The 13,258-nt window shown below is 42.7% G+C and overlaps 1 protein-coding gene across 2 annotated transcripts in view; it reads right to left on the bottom strand.

The window, feature by feature from the left end:
- slc4a2b (solute carrier family 4 member 2b) overlaps window positions 1–13,258 on the bottom strand; it is a 58,602-nt gene that overhangs the window by 5,882 nt on the left and 39,462 nt on the right. For both annotated transcript variants that reach the window (XM_034706386.1, XM_034706387.1), the window contains exons 7-18: window positions 12,971–13,095; window positions 11,905–12,125; window positions 8,372–8,508; window positions 5,669–5,849; window positions 5,452–5,587; window positions 3,341–3,542; window positions 3,143–3,251; window positions 2,843–3,027; window positions 2,393–2,609; window positions 2,109–2,315; window positions 1,793–1,941; window positions 370–564 (exon numbers count right to left, since the gene is read on the bottom strand). In XM_034706386.1, the coding sequence (XP_034562277.1) occupies window positions 370–564; window positions 1,793–1,941; window positions 2,109–2,315; window positions 2,393–2,609; window positions 2,843–3,027; window positions 3,143–3,251; window positions 3,341–3,542; window positions 5,452–5,587; window positions 5,669–5,849; window positions 8,372–8,508; window positions 11,905–12,125; window positions 12,971–13,095 (2,064 nt within the window). The remainder of the gene's footprint in view (window positions 1–369; window positions 565–1,792; window positions 1,942–2,108; window positions 2,316–2,392; window positions 2,610–2,842; window positions 3,028–3,142; window positions 3,252–3,340; window positions 3,543–5,451; window positions 5,588–5,668; window positions 5,850–8,371; window positions 8,509–11,904; window positions 12,126–12,970; window positions 13,096–13,258) is intronic.

Here is a 13,258-nt window from a genome sequence, read left to right as displayed (position 1 = left end):
GAACGCCCACTGTGATTATGTTTCTTCGAGGGATGTTTTTTTTTTTATCGCTCTACGAAGGAACCGCAGCCACACTTCCTGGAAAATGAGATTAAGCCTTTCAAGTTCTTGCCATAAACTAAAAAAGCAAACCCTCCAAATTACAAACCTGGAACAATCTTAAACTCTTAATCCGATAAACTTTCAGGACCAATCAGTCCCAGAAGATGTTAAGGTGCCCTTGCTAGAAAAACATACTCATTTCGACCCCGAGGTTTGAAAGTCTTCCAAAGATCAGTCTGTTCCGCTTAGTGTCGGCGACGTGGAGCACAGTGTGCCAACAAAAACTTTTTCTTAATGAGAGGTTGTTATTTCAAGTCTGAGCTGTACCCTGCCGAGCTTGATGAAGGTCTCGCAGATGAAGATGAGGGAGATGAGGAAGGAGAAGATCTCCTGGGTGAAGCGGGAGACGAAGCGAACAAGGAAGCTTCCCTCGAAGGCCACAGTGACCATCACGATGATGATGAGCCAGAATCCGATCCAGACGCGGCCTGTCAAGTACTCGATTCCGTTTGCTTTGCAGAACTGTGAAAACACAGGGGGAAAAAAAATCTTTTCATCACTGAGAAACTCAGAATAATCTGATAAAAAGTCCTAAAAGGTACTGTCTCACACTCCTTTTTAGAACACATGATAAGGTCCTATGAAAATCAACCTGTTTGCTTTTTAAAGCAGAGAAAAGAATGATGCAGTAAAGCTCTGATGTATCTCTGTTGAACATGTGGCTACTACAAGACTCTTCATATTCCAACCTGAAACACAGGAACTGATCTAGCATGGCCTTCTCTAACATTCAAAACGACAAGTGTGGTTCAACAAATGTTATGGGTCAAGCTTGGCCAACAACCACATTGTGGTGTGCTTTAAAGGTGCAGTGTGGGATATTAACGGTATTTAGCAGAACAGACCTGGTAGAAATGGAGTATAATGTTGATAAGTATCAGTAAAATGTGACATATTGGGGATCGTACTTATCATGCATCACAAGAGGTTCTTGTCCTCAAAGGCAACCATTACTTCACAAACAGCAGGGGGGAGCAAGGGAGAGTTTCCATCTAGAATCTGACCTCTAGATATCTATCCTATTTCTACGCACTGTACCTTTAAAAGGTGTGGGAAGCAGTACTTTGTAGATGAGAGTAGTATCAAACTTCTTCAAAACTTAGACACAGAATGTACGCATATGTCCCAATTTTTTACTTTGACCCTGAACATCGCCTAAGATATTACCCTTTCATTCTTGCTCATTATGTTAGAAATATGAGCATTTTAAAGCTCCTGTGAGGAACTTTCGGTTGTTTAAATTTTGGCGCCCCCCTGTGGACAATACTATCTTGACTTATATTGTCCTCTATATTCTAACGTAGTGTTTTCTAACAAACAAATATCATCTTGCAGGCTCAAACGTATCATTCATTGTAAATATTTAATATAGAACATTTTATACAAGGGGTTATTTCTTCAGCTGCTTGGCTGACACCTACCCCCAAACACCAGTTTCAGACATTAAGAATTACAATATAGAGATTTGTGTGTCATAAAGAGGCATGAATATTAATAGCAGTCTGTGTTGTATCCCAAACAAAATTCCTCACAGGAGCTTTAAAGATAAAAAGCTTAATTTAATGCCTTTTTTCATGGGGATATAGAGGTCATTATAACTTACAACCTTGAAAGAGATAATAGAGGTAGATGATGTTGTTCTTTGTGGAATGACGTGGGCTGACTCCTCTTTCTTATACCTCTAACTTACACTGTAAAAAGCTTCTTCAAAGACCAGCAGCGGTCCAGAGAAGCCCACAATGAGTAACGGCTGTGCCCCAAGCAAGCAGAAGATCACACCCTGCACTGCTGTGGACACAATCAGCTCCGAAACACCAATCAGGCCTTCTGTCTTCTCACCTAGCAACAGAAAGACAACAGAACAACACCATGATTAACACCAATTAGGTTCAAAGTGTCTTCAATAAGTAATTGACCGGACCGTCAATACAAAACCATGAAAGGGATCTGACGTATAAGACAATTATCAAGTGTAACTCTACTCTTGTTTTCCAGTGTTCACTCACCCAGTAAGCCTCCGAACGTGATGGCTGGAGAGAGAGCAGCAAAATAGATGAAGATGACAGCAGCCATGCACTGACTGTTCAGGGCGTCCTTAAAGTCACTCAGGTACTTTGGGTAACGACGCTGCACGTCTCGGATCAGCCCACCGAAGGGACGCCCACTTCGCTCCAAAGGGTCGTCTGACTTTTTTGAAGGTGTGAGGAGAGCTTCTGTGAGACGGAAAGAGGAGATCAGTAATGACTCTGATAACACCTGAAGCTCCCTTTGATTTCTGAGGGAGGCCTACCTTTCTCTTCAAGGCTTTTAGGTTCCTTGGCCAGCAGTTTGACCCCCTGCTCCTCCCTCTTGCGCAGCATCTCCCTCTGAAAGCGAGCGACTGAGCGCAGCAGCTCGTCGCCTCCCATTTCTGAAGGCGGCAGCACGATGCTGCAATCCAGGAAGCTGTTGATGGCGTTCAGCAGGTCCTGCCTGTCGTCTGCCAGATAGGCCGCCTCATGGAATTGCTAGATTGGGAATCAAGCATAAAAATATTCAACCAATAAACTGAGCAGTGGTTGCTTATCTCTTGTTTGCATGTTTGATTTCAGGTTCATGTTTTAATCATCATGCTTGGCAGAAAGCCGTTCTTAGCCACGCTTGAGTTTGAATAATTTGTGTTTTCCCTCGTTGTCTGATCTTAAGTCGATAATATTTTACATAACAGTGATATTAGATTAAGTTTTATGCCCTCCCTCACCTTGTCAGACATGAGTGTGGAGATGGAGCGTCCTATCTGGTGGTAGTCCATGCTTGTGGTGGGGGGTCCAAGCAGCACGAAGAGGAACCTGACCGGCACAGGGACCTCCAGAACAGACTCCAGCTCCACCGCCTCCTGCAGCCGCACAAACGCCATGGTGGGCTGCTCCAGGAAGTCCACGCTGCCTGGAAGACGACAAGACATGACAGTTAACATACAGACATCACTGCACTGGATTCATCTTTAGTTTTTAGAGGCAATGTGGGGGTTCTTTTTAGACTTCAGAGGGAGGTTACTCACCCACAAGGACAACAGTGGCCTCAGCGTTTTCAGGAATCTTCTCCAGCAGCTTCAGCTCATGTTTGGATTTGGAGCGATGCATACCATACGCAACAGGTGGCTCCTTCTGCTGCAAATGGAAAGAAATACAGAACAGACATTAGAGTATTGAAGATGGTAGCGTCTGGGATATTTCAAGCACTCCAGCCTTAAACTCACCTGCACCTCGTTCTTCTCCATGTCGATGCGTGTGTCTGTTTCCCCCACAGCATGGATGGTTCCCATGAGCGGGTCGGTCACAGACGGCTCAGTCTGATGGGAGTGGTTGCCGCTGTGGTTGTGTGTTATCAGACTGCCCAGGCTAGCAGCAGAGATGTTCCTGGGGAAAGGGCTACTGTGCTCCTTCTCATCGCTCGGGTGACTATGGGAGGCAGGGAGAGAGAGGGTGAGGCGGAGGAAGAGAGGCAGTGACCAGGATGGAAGCCATCTAGTAGCAGGAAGCGCACAGCGGTGAGCAGTGAGAAAGACGCAGTTCAATCACTGCTCATCCTTAAAGCAAGATAGCTGCCAATAAGTTACAGTGTGCATTAATATTAGCTTTGGAAGCTGGCATGCTCTTTTGTGCCTTAATGAACAAGAACTAAAAGCAAAGCAGAGCGAAGCCAGTTTGTTTGAAAGCGCCATTCATCCATAGAGCAGAGTGCTTTGCAGAGATAGAACAGTTAGAACATTAAAGAAACATGAAGCGAAAACAAAACATTAAATACAAAATACATCAAAATGAAAGAACAGTAATAAGTTAATCAACTGAAATTAAACTAAAATAATTCAATTAAAGTTTAAAATAAGTGATTGAACTTATGAGGAGGCAGATCGTGTTTGAAACTGAGGAGGCCTCAGGTACTCCTGAGTGTTGTACAGTCGAAAGCTGCCTCTGCCTGTTTGGCTCGTTCTCAGAACAACAGGTAAATCTGTCCCAGAGGACCTGATGGGTCTGGACGCCTCATGATAAACTAGCAGATCTGAGAAGTATTTGAGCCAAAGACCACTTAGTGCTTCATGTAGTGGCAACTTTAAGCACAAATCTTCTTTTCCACTTCTGCAGGATGTGATGTTTCTGACTCGTGCTTTCAGAAACTGACTAACTTGCATGTATTCCATAAATGAAAGCGAAGATGATAAAAAATGAAACAAACTGAGAATTTATTCAAAATATGGACAGTCAGCTAACAAACAAAAAGCACTTCTCTAGTCTTTATGAACTGGTTTACTAAAGAAGATACTTTTACTTTCCTAAATAAGTACAAAACTACAAAAAGCTACGTTCAGAAAATCTGTTGCTCTTCGTCCTGCTCGGATCAAAAGCAGCAGCACCGGTTATCGACAGCAGGACAATTAAAGGAACAGATATTCCGACCAGCTACACAAACATAGAAAGACATTAAAGTGAAAATTCAAAATATATTTAAATTATTCTAACCAAAAGTAATGACTAAGTATCTTATTTCTAAAGAATGATTTAAATAAGGCACATAGACTTGAATTACTCTCTGGCTCAAACACTTTATAATCTAAGGACAAACACCATATGTTGATTTGAGTGAGGGATGATAAGTAGAAGTCTTTAAATCATCAAAATGGATGAGTTATGGAAAAATTAACCTCCCTTTCACAGTTTATACTTGTGAAAAAAACAGGTAGTTCATGTTTATATTTAATTTGATGTCTGGTGTAAAATGGGCATTTTAACATCATGTTGGTGAGACTTCCTTGGCTTTTGGAGCCAACCTCAAGTGGACATTTAAGGAACTGCAGTATTTTACACTTCTACACTGGCTTCATTTTTCAGCACCAGAGGTTTCAGCTTAGTTAAGACCAATAACACCTCACTGCTCAGCCATTTCGAAACTGCTATTCAGCCTGCGCTTACTACTGATAGTTGAGTAGAGTTACAACTGCTGAAGATGATGGCCAAACTTAAAAAATGTGTCACATTAAAGATATTAAAAAGCAAACATGGGCGCAGGCTTGGCCTAATGGTTCAGTTGTATGCCTATATAGTGGGTGGCTGGGGTTTGATTCCATCTTGCAGCCCCTTTCCAGCATATCATTCCCCTGCTCTCTCCTGGTTTCCTCCTCTATCCACTGTCCTGTCCTCCCTTTAAATGAAAGGTGTAATAAGCCCAAAAAATAAAACTTCACAGAAACAAAAAACAAACATGAAGATAATAGATTTCTTTCTCCTCATTATGCTGCAAGTGAAAGTTTTGCCACAACATGACTAATTGGAGCCCCGTGCTCATTTGTTGCTGTCTCCCCCTTAAAGTCACCTGTGTTTCAGCAGCAGGGCCCTCAGGACGTTGGCTCGGTCCTCAGCTTTGATCTGGTCAGAAATGATCATCTGCTCCACCACCTGGTGGGCGATGCCAGGCAGGGTCTTCTGGTCCAGGTCCAGCAGCACAGCACCTGTGGACACAGGAATGGGGAACAAAACTTAGCACACATGCTCACTCTGTGAAAGTCTTGTAACAATCAGCTCTAGTTTACCGTGAGAGATGGTTTTTCGGAGCTCCAGCAAACTGCGGAAGGACAGCGAGGCCACATGAGGTTTCCCCCAGCGGTCAGTCTCTTCCTCCACATCCTCCTCAAACTTGATCCATCGAGCTGTCTCCTTCCACTGCATCTCCTGGTTCTTGTCCATAGTCAGCTCATTCAGCTCCACAAAAACCTGGGAGTAAGGTTACACAAGGACACACGCATGGGTAAGTGAGATACAGAGACCTTCCATGCTATCCACACTAAACAACATGCACATTCAGCACGTCTGTTTACCGCCAATGCACATTTTTGTGTGTCATACACCTTGGTTAAGTAGAGGAGGCTGTAGGGGAGTGTTTTGCACGTCAACATCAAATAACAGGCTTGATGATCATTTAATTCACTCAACACACAAATCCATCTTTTCTGTTATGACTCTAGAAAGATACAAAAACCAAACAAAGGATGTATGACAGGAGAGACTACAATCTGCCTCTCTCAGCTGTCCCATCATCAAATATCTGTTAAAAAGTTATTAATGAACACCATGCTGGTCAGTCAGAATCCCCTGTGAAAGGAAGACCGAAAAAACAGGCTGGAAAACACAACTTTTTAGTCCTCCTGTGCCAAACGATCCCTGCCGCATGCCTGTGAAGTCACGCTCACACGAGTCAAACCTGATGCTGGCCGGTCACCCAGCCTCACCTTCTGGTACCGAGCCATCTGACCCAAGTCCAGCAGGACGCCTTCGAGCCGCGAGGCAGAACGGTACACAATCACCGGCAATGACTGGAGGAGCGAGACGGTGCAGGAGAGGACTCAAACTCTGATACAGCCACACACAGGACCGGACCCTTGCTTTTACACACACAGGTAACTCTTCCTCATCACACACACCTGACAGGGACCTGTTGTTTACTCGAGCTGCTAGGTGGGTGGGTGGGAGGGGGGCTGAGTGTATGAGAATGTGTGTGTGTGTGTGTGTGTGTGTGTGTGTGTGTGTGTGTGTGTGTGTGTGTGTGTGTGTGTGTGTGTGTGTGTGTGTGTGTGTGTGTGTGTGTGTGTGTTAATAAAACATAGCTCTCCCTCTCTCAGGAGCTCCCAGTGTCTGGTTACCTATGCTCCTCTCCCCTCTTTTTTTCCTCTCCATGTGAAAGGAAAGAACTCATTCATTCATTTTTAATTGTCTCCTTCCCTTCAGCTCCTGTCCACAAAAGAGACAAGGCAGCGCTACATTTCAGAGGTGGAACGAAGGGAAAACATTTCCCAGGATTCGCAACAATTTTATAAACAACTTCATTGAGAAAAAAAGAGAAACTCTGAAATAGGAAGTGGGATTATTACGAAAGAGTACTAGGGCTGTGTTACAGAAAAGAAGAAGATTTCCAGAATAAAGTAATACAGGACAAGAATAAGCTCCTAAATGTATGAGAGTAAACTCATAAATTTACACATTCACAAGAAAAAAGCTGCAGCATTATGAGAATGAAGTCGTAAATGTATCAGAAATTAGGAATGATAAAAATCTATTCTCAAAATCTCAATTTCCTTCGTACTCAATGTGCCCAAATCCTGCGTATTAGACCTTAAACTTGCACAGTTAAGTTTCATAATCCCAAGACTGCAACTGGATCTAGTTTTCAGTCACTTTTTTCATTTACATCATGGCAACATTTGACTTAAGCATTATTGTATACAGTGTCTTGTTGTATCTCTCTCCAATAAATAACTCTTCAGCACTAGTGGAAAGATTCATAGGTGAAGACTTGTGGACGGTATAACTTTTCAAGAAGTTCTAGTCCATCTTTTAATAACTCAATTGACAACAATCTGCCAATTAACAGCTTCTACATGGAGGATTGGGGGGAGGGGTCGGACTGCTAGAAGTATGAAACCTGCATTTTAAGTAACCTTCTAGAACTGTACAGTAGAACATTTCCAGTTAAACAATTGTTGACAATTCTTAAGGACTGAGATTTTTTTTTTTTAATTGGATGATTTAAAGCCCTGATTCATATATTTAAAGAAACTCTGTGCCCTCTACTTGTTTTCTGTCTTGGTGGTTGCTGGAAAGGAGCACTCATTGTTTGAGAATCAGACAATAAATAAATAAATAACGTTCTAATCAATATCTATTTGATGAATATTTTTTAGTCTTGTAAACTGCATAACTTAAAGCTCCTGTGATGAGTTTTTTCCTTGTTATCAAATGGACTGAAATTAATATTGGTGCCTCTTTATGATGCATGAAAGCAAAGAAGACCATCACAGACAAGACTCAACTTTTTTTGTGTGGTACTTTTAATGCCTGAAAACGTCGCTCGTGGGACGGTGTCAGCTAAGCAGCTGAAGAAACAGCCCTTTTATCACATTTTCAATATTAAATATTCATAATAAATGATACGTTTGACCATGAAAAGTCAGCTGGATGAGATATTTTTGTCAGAAGACATTACTTAATCATGTAGGGGACAAGATAAGTACAGGAGCTTTAAAACTTTTCTGACATTGTGTAGTTGAAACATTTTTTCAGACTGTCTTTGAAATAGCAAAAACACTCTATCCCAGTCTTTAATGTCTCTTGTGAATTATAAATGTTTACCAAAGTAAGTCAAGCTGAAGGTTACAGAGGACTCTTAAAAGCAAAGAACTGTGATCAAACAGCAGAAAACTTGACCTAGCATGACCTGATGCTCTTTTTTTATATCTCACCTCATGTGGAGTTCGGTCCTGCTTACGGCTGCGAGTGGTCGGCTCTTTGTGGTCCTTTCCAGTGTGCACCACTTGTCCCTTGGTGCTCTTTCTGACCAGGTGTCTGCGCACGCCGGGGACATCTTCAAAACGGTGACCTGGTGGAGGAGAGGAGATGGATGAGATTAGTTAGAGAGGAAACAGTTCAATTAGCATGATTTCAAAGTGATCAAACTGAGAATACAATCTATTCGGTCTGCAGCCCTTTGAATGCACATGATGACCTTACAGCACAAGTTCAAATCTCAGACCACCAAGTCACACAGAGCCTAGCCAGGTTGCTTTTGTTTCGTTGGTCCCTCATCCGGGAGTAGAGTTACTCAGGCTGGCAGAAGAACAGGTATTGAAAAGATGGAGAAAGACAACACTGTGTGTTGGAATTGATGTTAAAGATGAGTTCAAAACTGACCAGCAGAAAAAAAAAAGTTGACTAAATCGAAAAAATTTAGACTAATCTCTCAAAACTACAATGTGCATCCAAAATATCCTTCTTAAAACATAAAATAGTGGAAAATCAATAAAATAATTGATATTCCTCTCAAGAATACCAACGTTCTTACCTTCAACAGAGCCTGAGAGTCCAATGAAACAAACAGTGATGCTTTTATAGTTCTTCATCAATGTTTAAGCTCATTATTTAAAAGTCAGACAGCAGCTTCAATTTAAAAACCACACAATTTGGTCCAAACTCCTCAATCTCTCCTGTTAGCTCTACATCTCCTTGATCAATCTCTCCATCTTTATCTCAGAGGGTCTGTTATCAAGTCTCTCCATAATGTCTGAGTGAAGTGCGAGTCAGTCCCTGGAGTAAAAACAAGGCCTGATTGGCACACTGTATTTAAAGGACGATGAGGATTTGTGGTGGGCGTAGGGGGGCTGCCCGACTACGTGCCTGTAAAACTGCAGCGTGCCACTTGCGCAAGTTTTGACATATCGGAAAAAGTTGCCACTTCTTGACCGGCGCCTGACCCCGCCGTGGTTGAAACTTTCAGAATGCATCAGTGAGCAGAGGTGTTAATTCACTCAGGTCAGACAAAAGGGGAGGGACAGTGATCTAATAATTCCTGTTGTTGAGCAGCAGCCAGAGACGGAGACACTTTCCCAGGATGATTTATGAGGGAGGGACGAAGATAAAAGAAGACACAGAGAATACGTGATGATGCACATGTTTGGGGTCTTGACTTTGTGCCTCTAAGCCCTTTAATGACTACAGATCTGGATAATATCTGCCCATACGTCCTTCCACTACCTCTTTTTTTTTTTTAGACCTTCAAGTCCACTCAACTCTTCTCCCTGTTTCAGCCCACTAATGATTAAAGGTTCTTAACCAAGGTCCCGGTTTCACAATTAGCCGCCATGTTGGCTTGGGCCTGAGTCCAGGGGCCTCAGCTGACAGCGGGATCGGCTAATTTAATAATGCGGGCCTGTCCGACACACTCTCTGATAAGCTGCTGCTCTCTGCTGAGGGGTCGGATCCCTGACGTAAATCTCCCCGGCCTTGAACACAACCCCATGCTGGGCCGGGGGGGCCAGGAACGTCACTGGACAGCGGGGTGTTGAATGCAATGTAGAGGGAACTAGAGGCGGCCCCTGCGCCCTCGCCCTAATGTTTCTTGAGGAATCTGACCATCAACAAGCTCAAGGTTTTATTAGTGTTATGGCACAACTGCAAAACTAATAGTCAGTAGGAATTATTGAAGAATATAAATGTTAGTGGAAAGCTGAAAATACACAACATTTGCTTGAGTAGTTTCAATGATATAGAGGTAACCACTCAGTGTCTTATTTTGTTGAAAATGCTTAGAGGGTTAAACAAAAAAAAGACGGATATCGACTCAAATATATATATTTTTTTAAAGTTGTGTTTTGGGGCTTTTTTGACTTTATTGACAAGACAGCTGAAGAAAGATAGGATATGTGGGGAGTAGAGGGTGAGGGAAGACATGCAGTAAATGGTCGACCGACCGAGAGTTGAACCGGCGACCTCTGTGACGAGGACTGTAGCCTCTATATGTGGGGTGCTCAGACCGCGAGACCACCAGCGCCCCTACTCAAATATTTTTAACTGGATGGTTTAAACTGAGACACCTACATCTGATAAAAACTTAATGTGTGTGTCTTGTGTTTTTTCTCCTGTTTTTTTGAGGTGGGGAGGTACCTATGTACCCTAGAGGATAGGACAGAGTAACAGAGTAGGTATCTAGAAAGAGAACGTAGGAAATAGTGTGGCCACAGGTCTCAGCATGGAAACATGTTTCAAGGGCAATAGTCTCTGTACATGGGGTGCACGCTTAAACAGACAAGCCAAACTGTCATGAGTTGATGTTTAGTTTAGTTTTTTGCTTGTGTTCATGCCTTGGTTTTTCCTGTTTATTCTGTATTAGTCATCCTTTGTGATCCATGTCTCTTTTTGTACTTTCTTGTGTATCTTAGTCTTGTCTTGTGTTCTCTGTTTTGTGGTTCTGATCCCTGTTTCCAGTTTAGTTACCTTCTGTCGTTGTGTGTCTACCCTCCTGTGTGTTCCTCGTGTTTCTGCTCTCCAGTGATTCTTGTTCAGAGTAAGTTTTGTTTATTAAACCAGTTTTATTTTGTATCTGCATCTTGGGTCCTCCTCATTTCTCCTCAACCGTGACATAAACTAGTGCCCTAATAAGTGGCTTTCTGACAACAAAGTAAAGCACTGAACATTCTCTAAATATAGCTCACACTTGAACCCGCATTAGGGTTTGGGTTAGACTTCTTAAAACTAGCTAACATTTGTGGTAAAGTTGACCCTGTCTGCAGTGGTTAACAGGCTAGTCTCTGTGCTGGTTCTCTGCCTGTTTCTCAACACAGAGGCAGGGCTAATCAGGAAAAAAAACGGACTATCCCTTTAAATTATCAGTGTTATCCATTTTAAAATATGTATAATGACCTGGTTTGATTAAAATGAACAGCAGTTTGTTAACATCTCTCCTTAAACTGCTTTCCAACCTTTTCTTTCAGCATAAGTCGACAAAATAACCAGTTTATATTGTTGATATGTTGACAATGTTAATAATCACACTGACCGCTTTAGCACTGGTTCTGTTTCCACTAAGTTAGAGCTAGCGTCTTGTTTTTCAACTGCTAAATGCTCCATTCAGTGTACCTGCTGTTGCACAATATGTGCTGTTTGGAGCTGGGCAGATAACATGAAGATGCTTTATTTAGAGCCTTTTTGCTTAAGGTGACACAGAACAGCTAATTTAAATAAACAAAACAAATAGCTGAAAGATGCTAAAATGCCAAGAAGCAGCCACAGATTTAGGGGATGATTTTCTGTAGGCCAATCACTACAAATGACTCCTTTCACATACAAGAAGTCAAGTGAGTCTTCGTTAAAGTATTTTTTAAAGCACCTGTTCACACTCCACAGATATACAATGCAGCTTCAGTGGTTTATATCAGATGATAGACATTAACTTTCCTGACTGTAGGTAGGGACAAAAAAGGCATATCTCATCTGTACTTACTCTTGATGCCATCCAGGTCAGCTGAGGCCAGCGTCTGAGCCTCGCTCTCATCCGTAGGGATCCGCTGGTACTTGGCCTGCTCCGTACCCGTCATGTTGCCAGTGCGCCGGCGCTCCTGCAGGTCGTAGCTGCGGCTGGCGGAGGACACCCGGGTCAGGGGTATGTGTTCAGGTAGCGCTAACTGGGGAGCAGGGCTTGAAGCGTCGGGTGAGGTTGGTACACTAGATAAAAGCAGAAAACAAGACAAAGCTGTAGGTCAGAAGACTCCGAAAAAGTGACAGAGGAGCTGCTCTCTCTGGTTATTTTTTGTCAGTACATTTTACATTTTGCCCAAAGAATCAGCTCTCAGTTTAGAGGTCACACATATTTTTGAACAGAGAGGGAGATAATCATCCTCTGATTCATGTAATAGCAGTTCTTTAATGCTGCTTCATATATGGTAAACTTCAAATCTCTGCTCAAAAGAGTTAAGGACAATTTAGAAACCAATTTAGACATGAAAAGTGCATTTGTGTGTTGAAAGAGACCCCCCCCCAATACAAATCCTTTGAAGCCCTTTTGAAACGGACAAAATGAACTCACCGTCCTTTCAAATGTCAGCTGTCCACAGAATTACAGAACTGCAAAAAACAAGTTCCCTCTATTGTTTCCTCTTTGCATCCGGTGGTTTTGTAAAACAATCCGGTGTTATTTAATTTCCCTTCGAGCAACAAGCAAAAGGTGCGTTCGCAGCTTTATCCCAGGCCAGATTAGAGCCTCGTGAAGAGGAAAAGTAAATGTCATAGGGGAGCCTGGGGCTGCTGAGGTGTGTTGTGTCGTCTATAGCGACAGGTGATATATGGGTCTCCGAGGAGCGGATTATTCAGGTCCATCAGATCAGGCCCAGCAGGCCGTCTGGATGCCTGAGACATGGTAACGTACAGTGTATGCCTCACTGGCCAATTGAGCATGTGCCTGACACGCATTATGCAATCATCCCAGCAGGTAAAGCATGATTACACTTCTCTCAGACCCCCCCTTTTTTTTTCCCGATTTGTTTTTGGCCCAAAAACTTAACCGGACTCACTCTGAGGAAGTGGCATCATCAGGATCTGCTCCGTCTGCAGAGTGAGGTACGATGTCCAGCTCACGAGCTGAGTGAGGGCTGTCTTTGCCACGTTTGGACACATGGTCGTCATCCGAGAGAAAGAACTGTGGAGGGAGTGCAGAGTGTGAGAGAACTGCTTAAATAAAAGAAAGACAATGAACTGTGATGACAATGAAAACAACAGAGTAAATCCATTTTAACATGTGTTTCAATACATTGAAGGAAGAAGTTGAAAATTGTATTTTTGATGAAAGGAAAAAAAAACTT

This window comes from Notolabrus celidotus, chromosome 17, assembly GCF_009762535.1.
Source record: "Notolabrus celidotus isolate fNotCel1 chromosome 17, fNotCel1.pri, whole genome shotgun sequence".
NCBI classification, from domain to species: domain Eukaryota; kingdom Metazoa; phylum Chordata; class Actinopteri; order Labriformes; family Labridae; genus Notolabrus; species Notolabrus celidotus.
The sequence above is the reverse complement of the archived record's forward strand: the minus strand, read 5'-3'. Positions and strand labels throughout refer to the sequence as shown.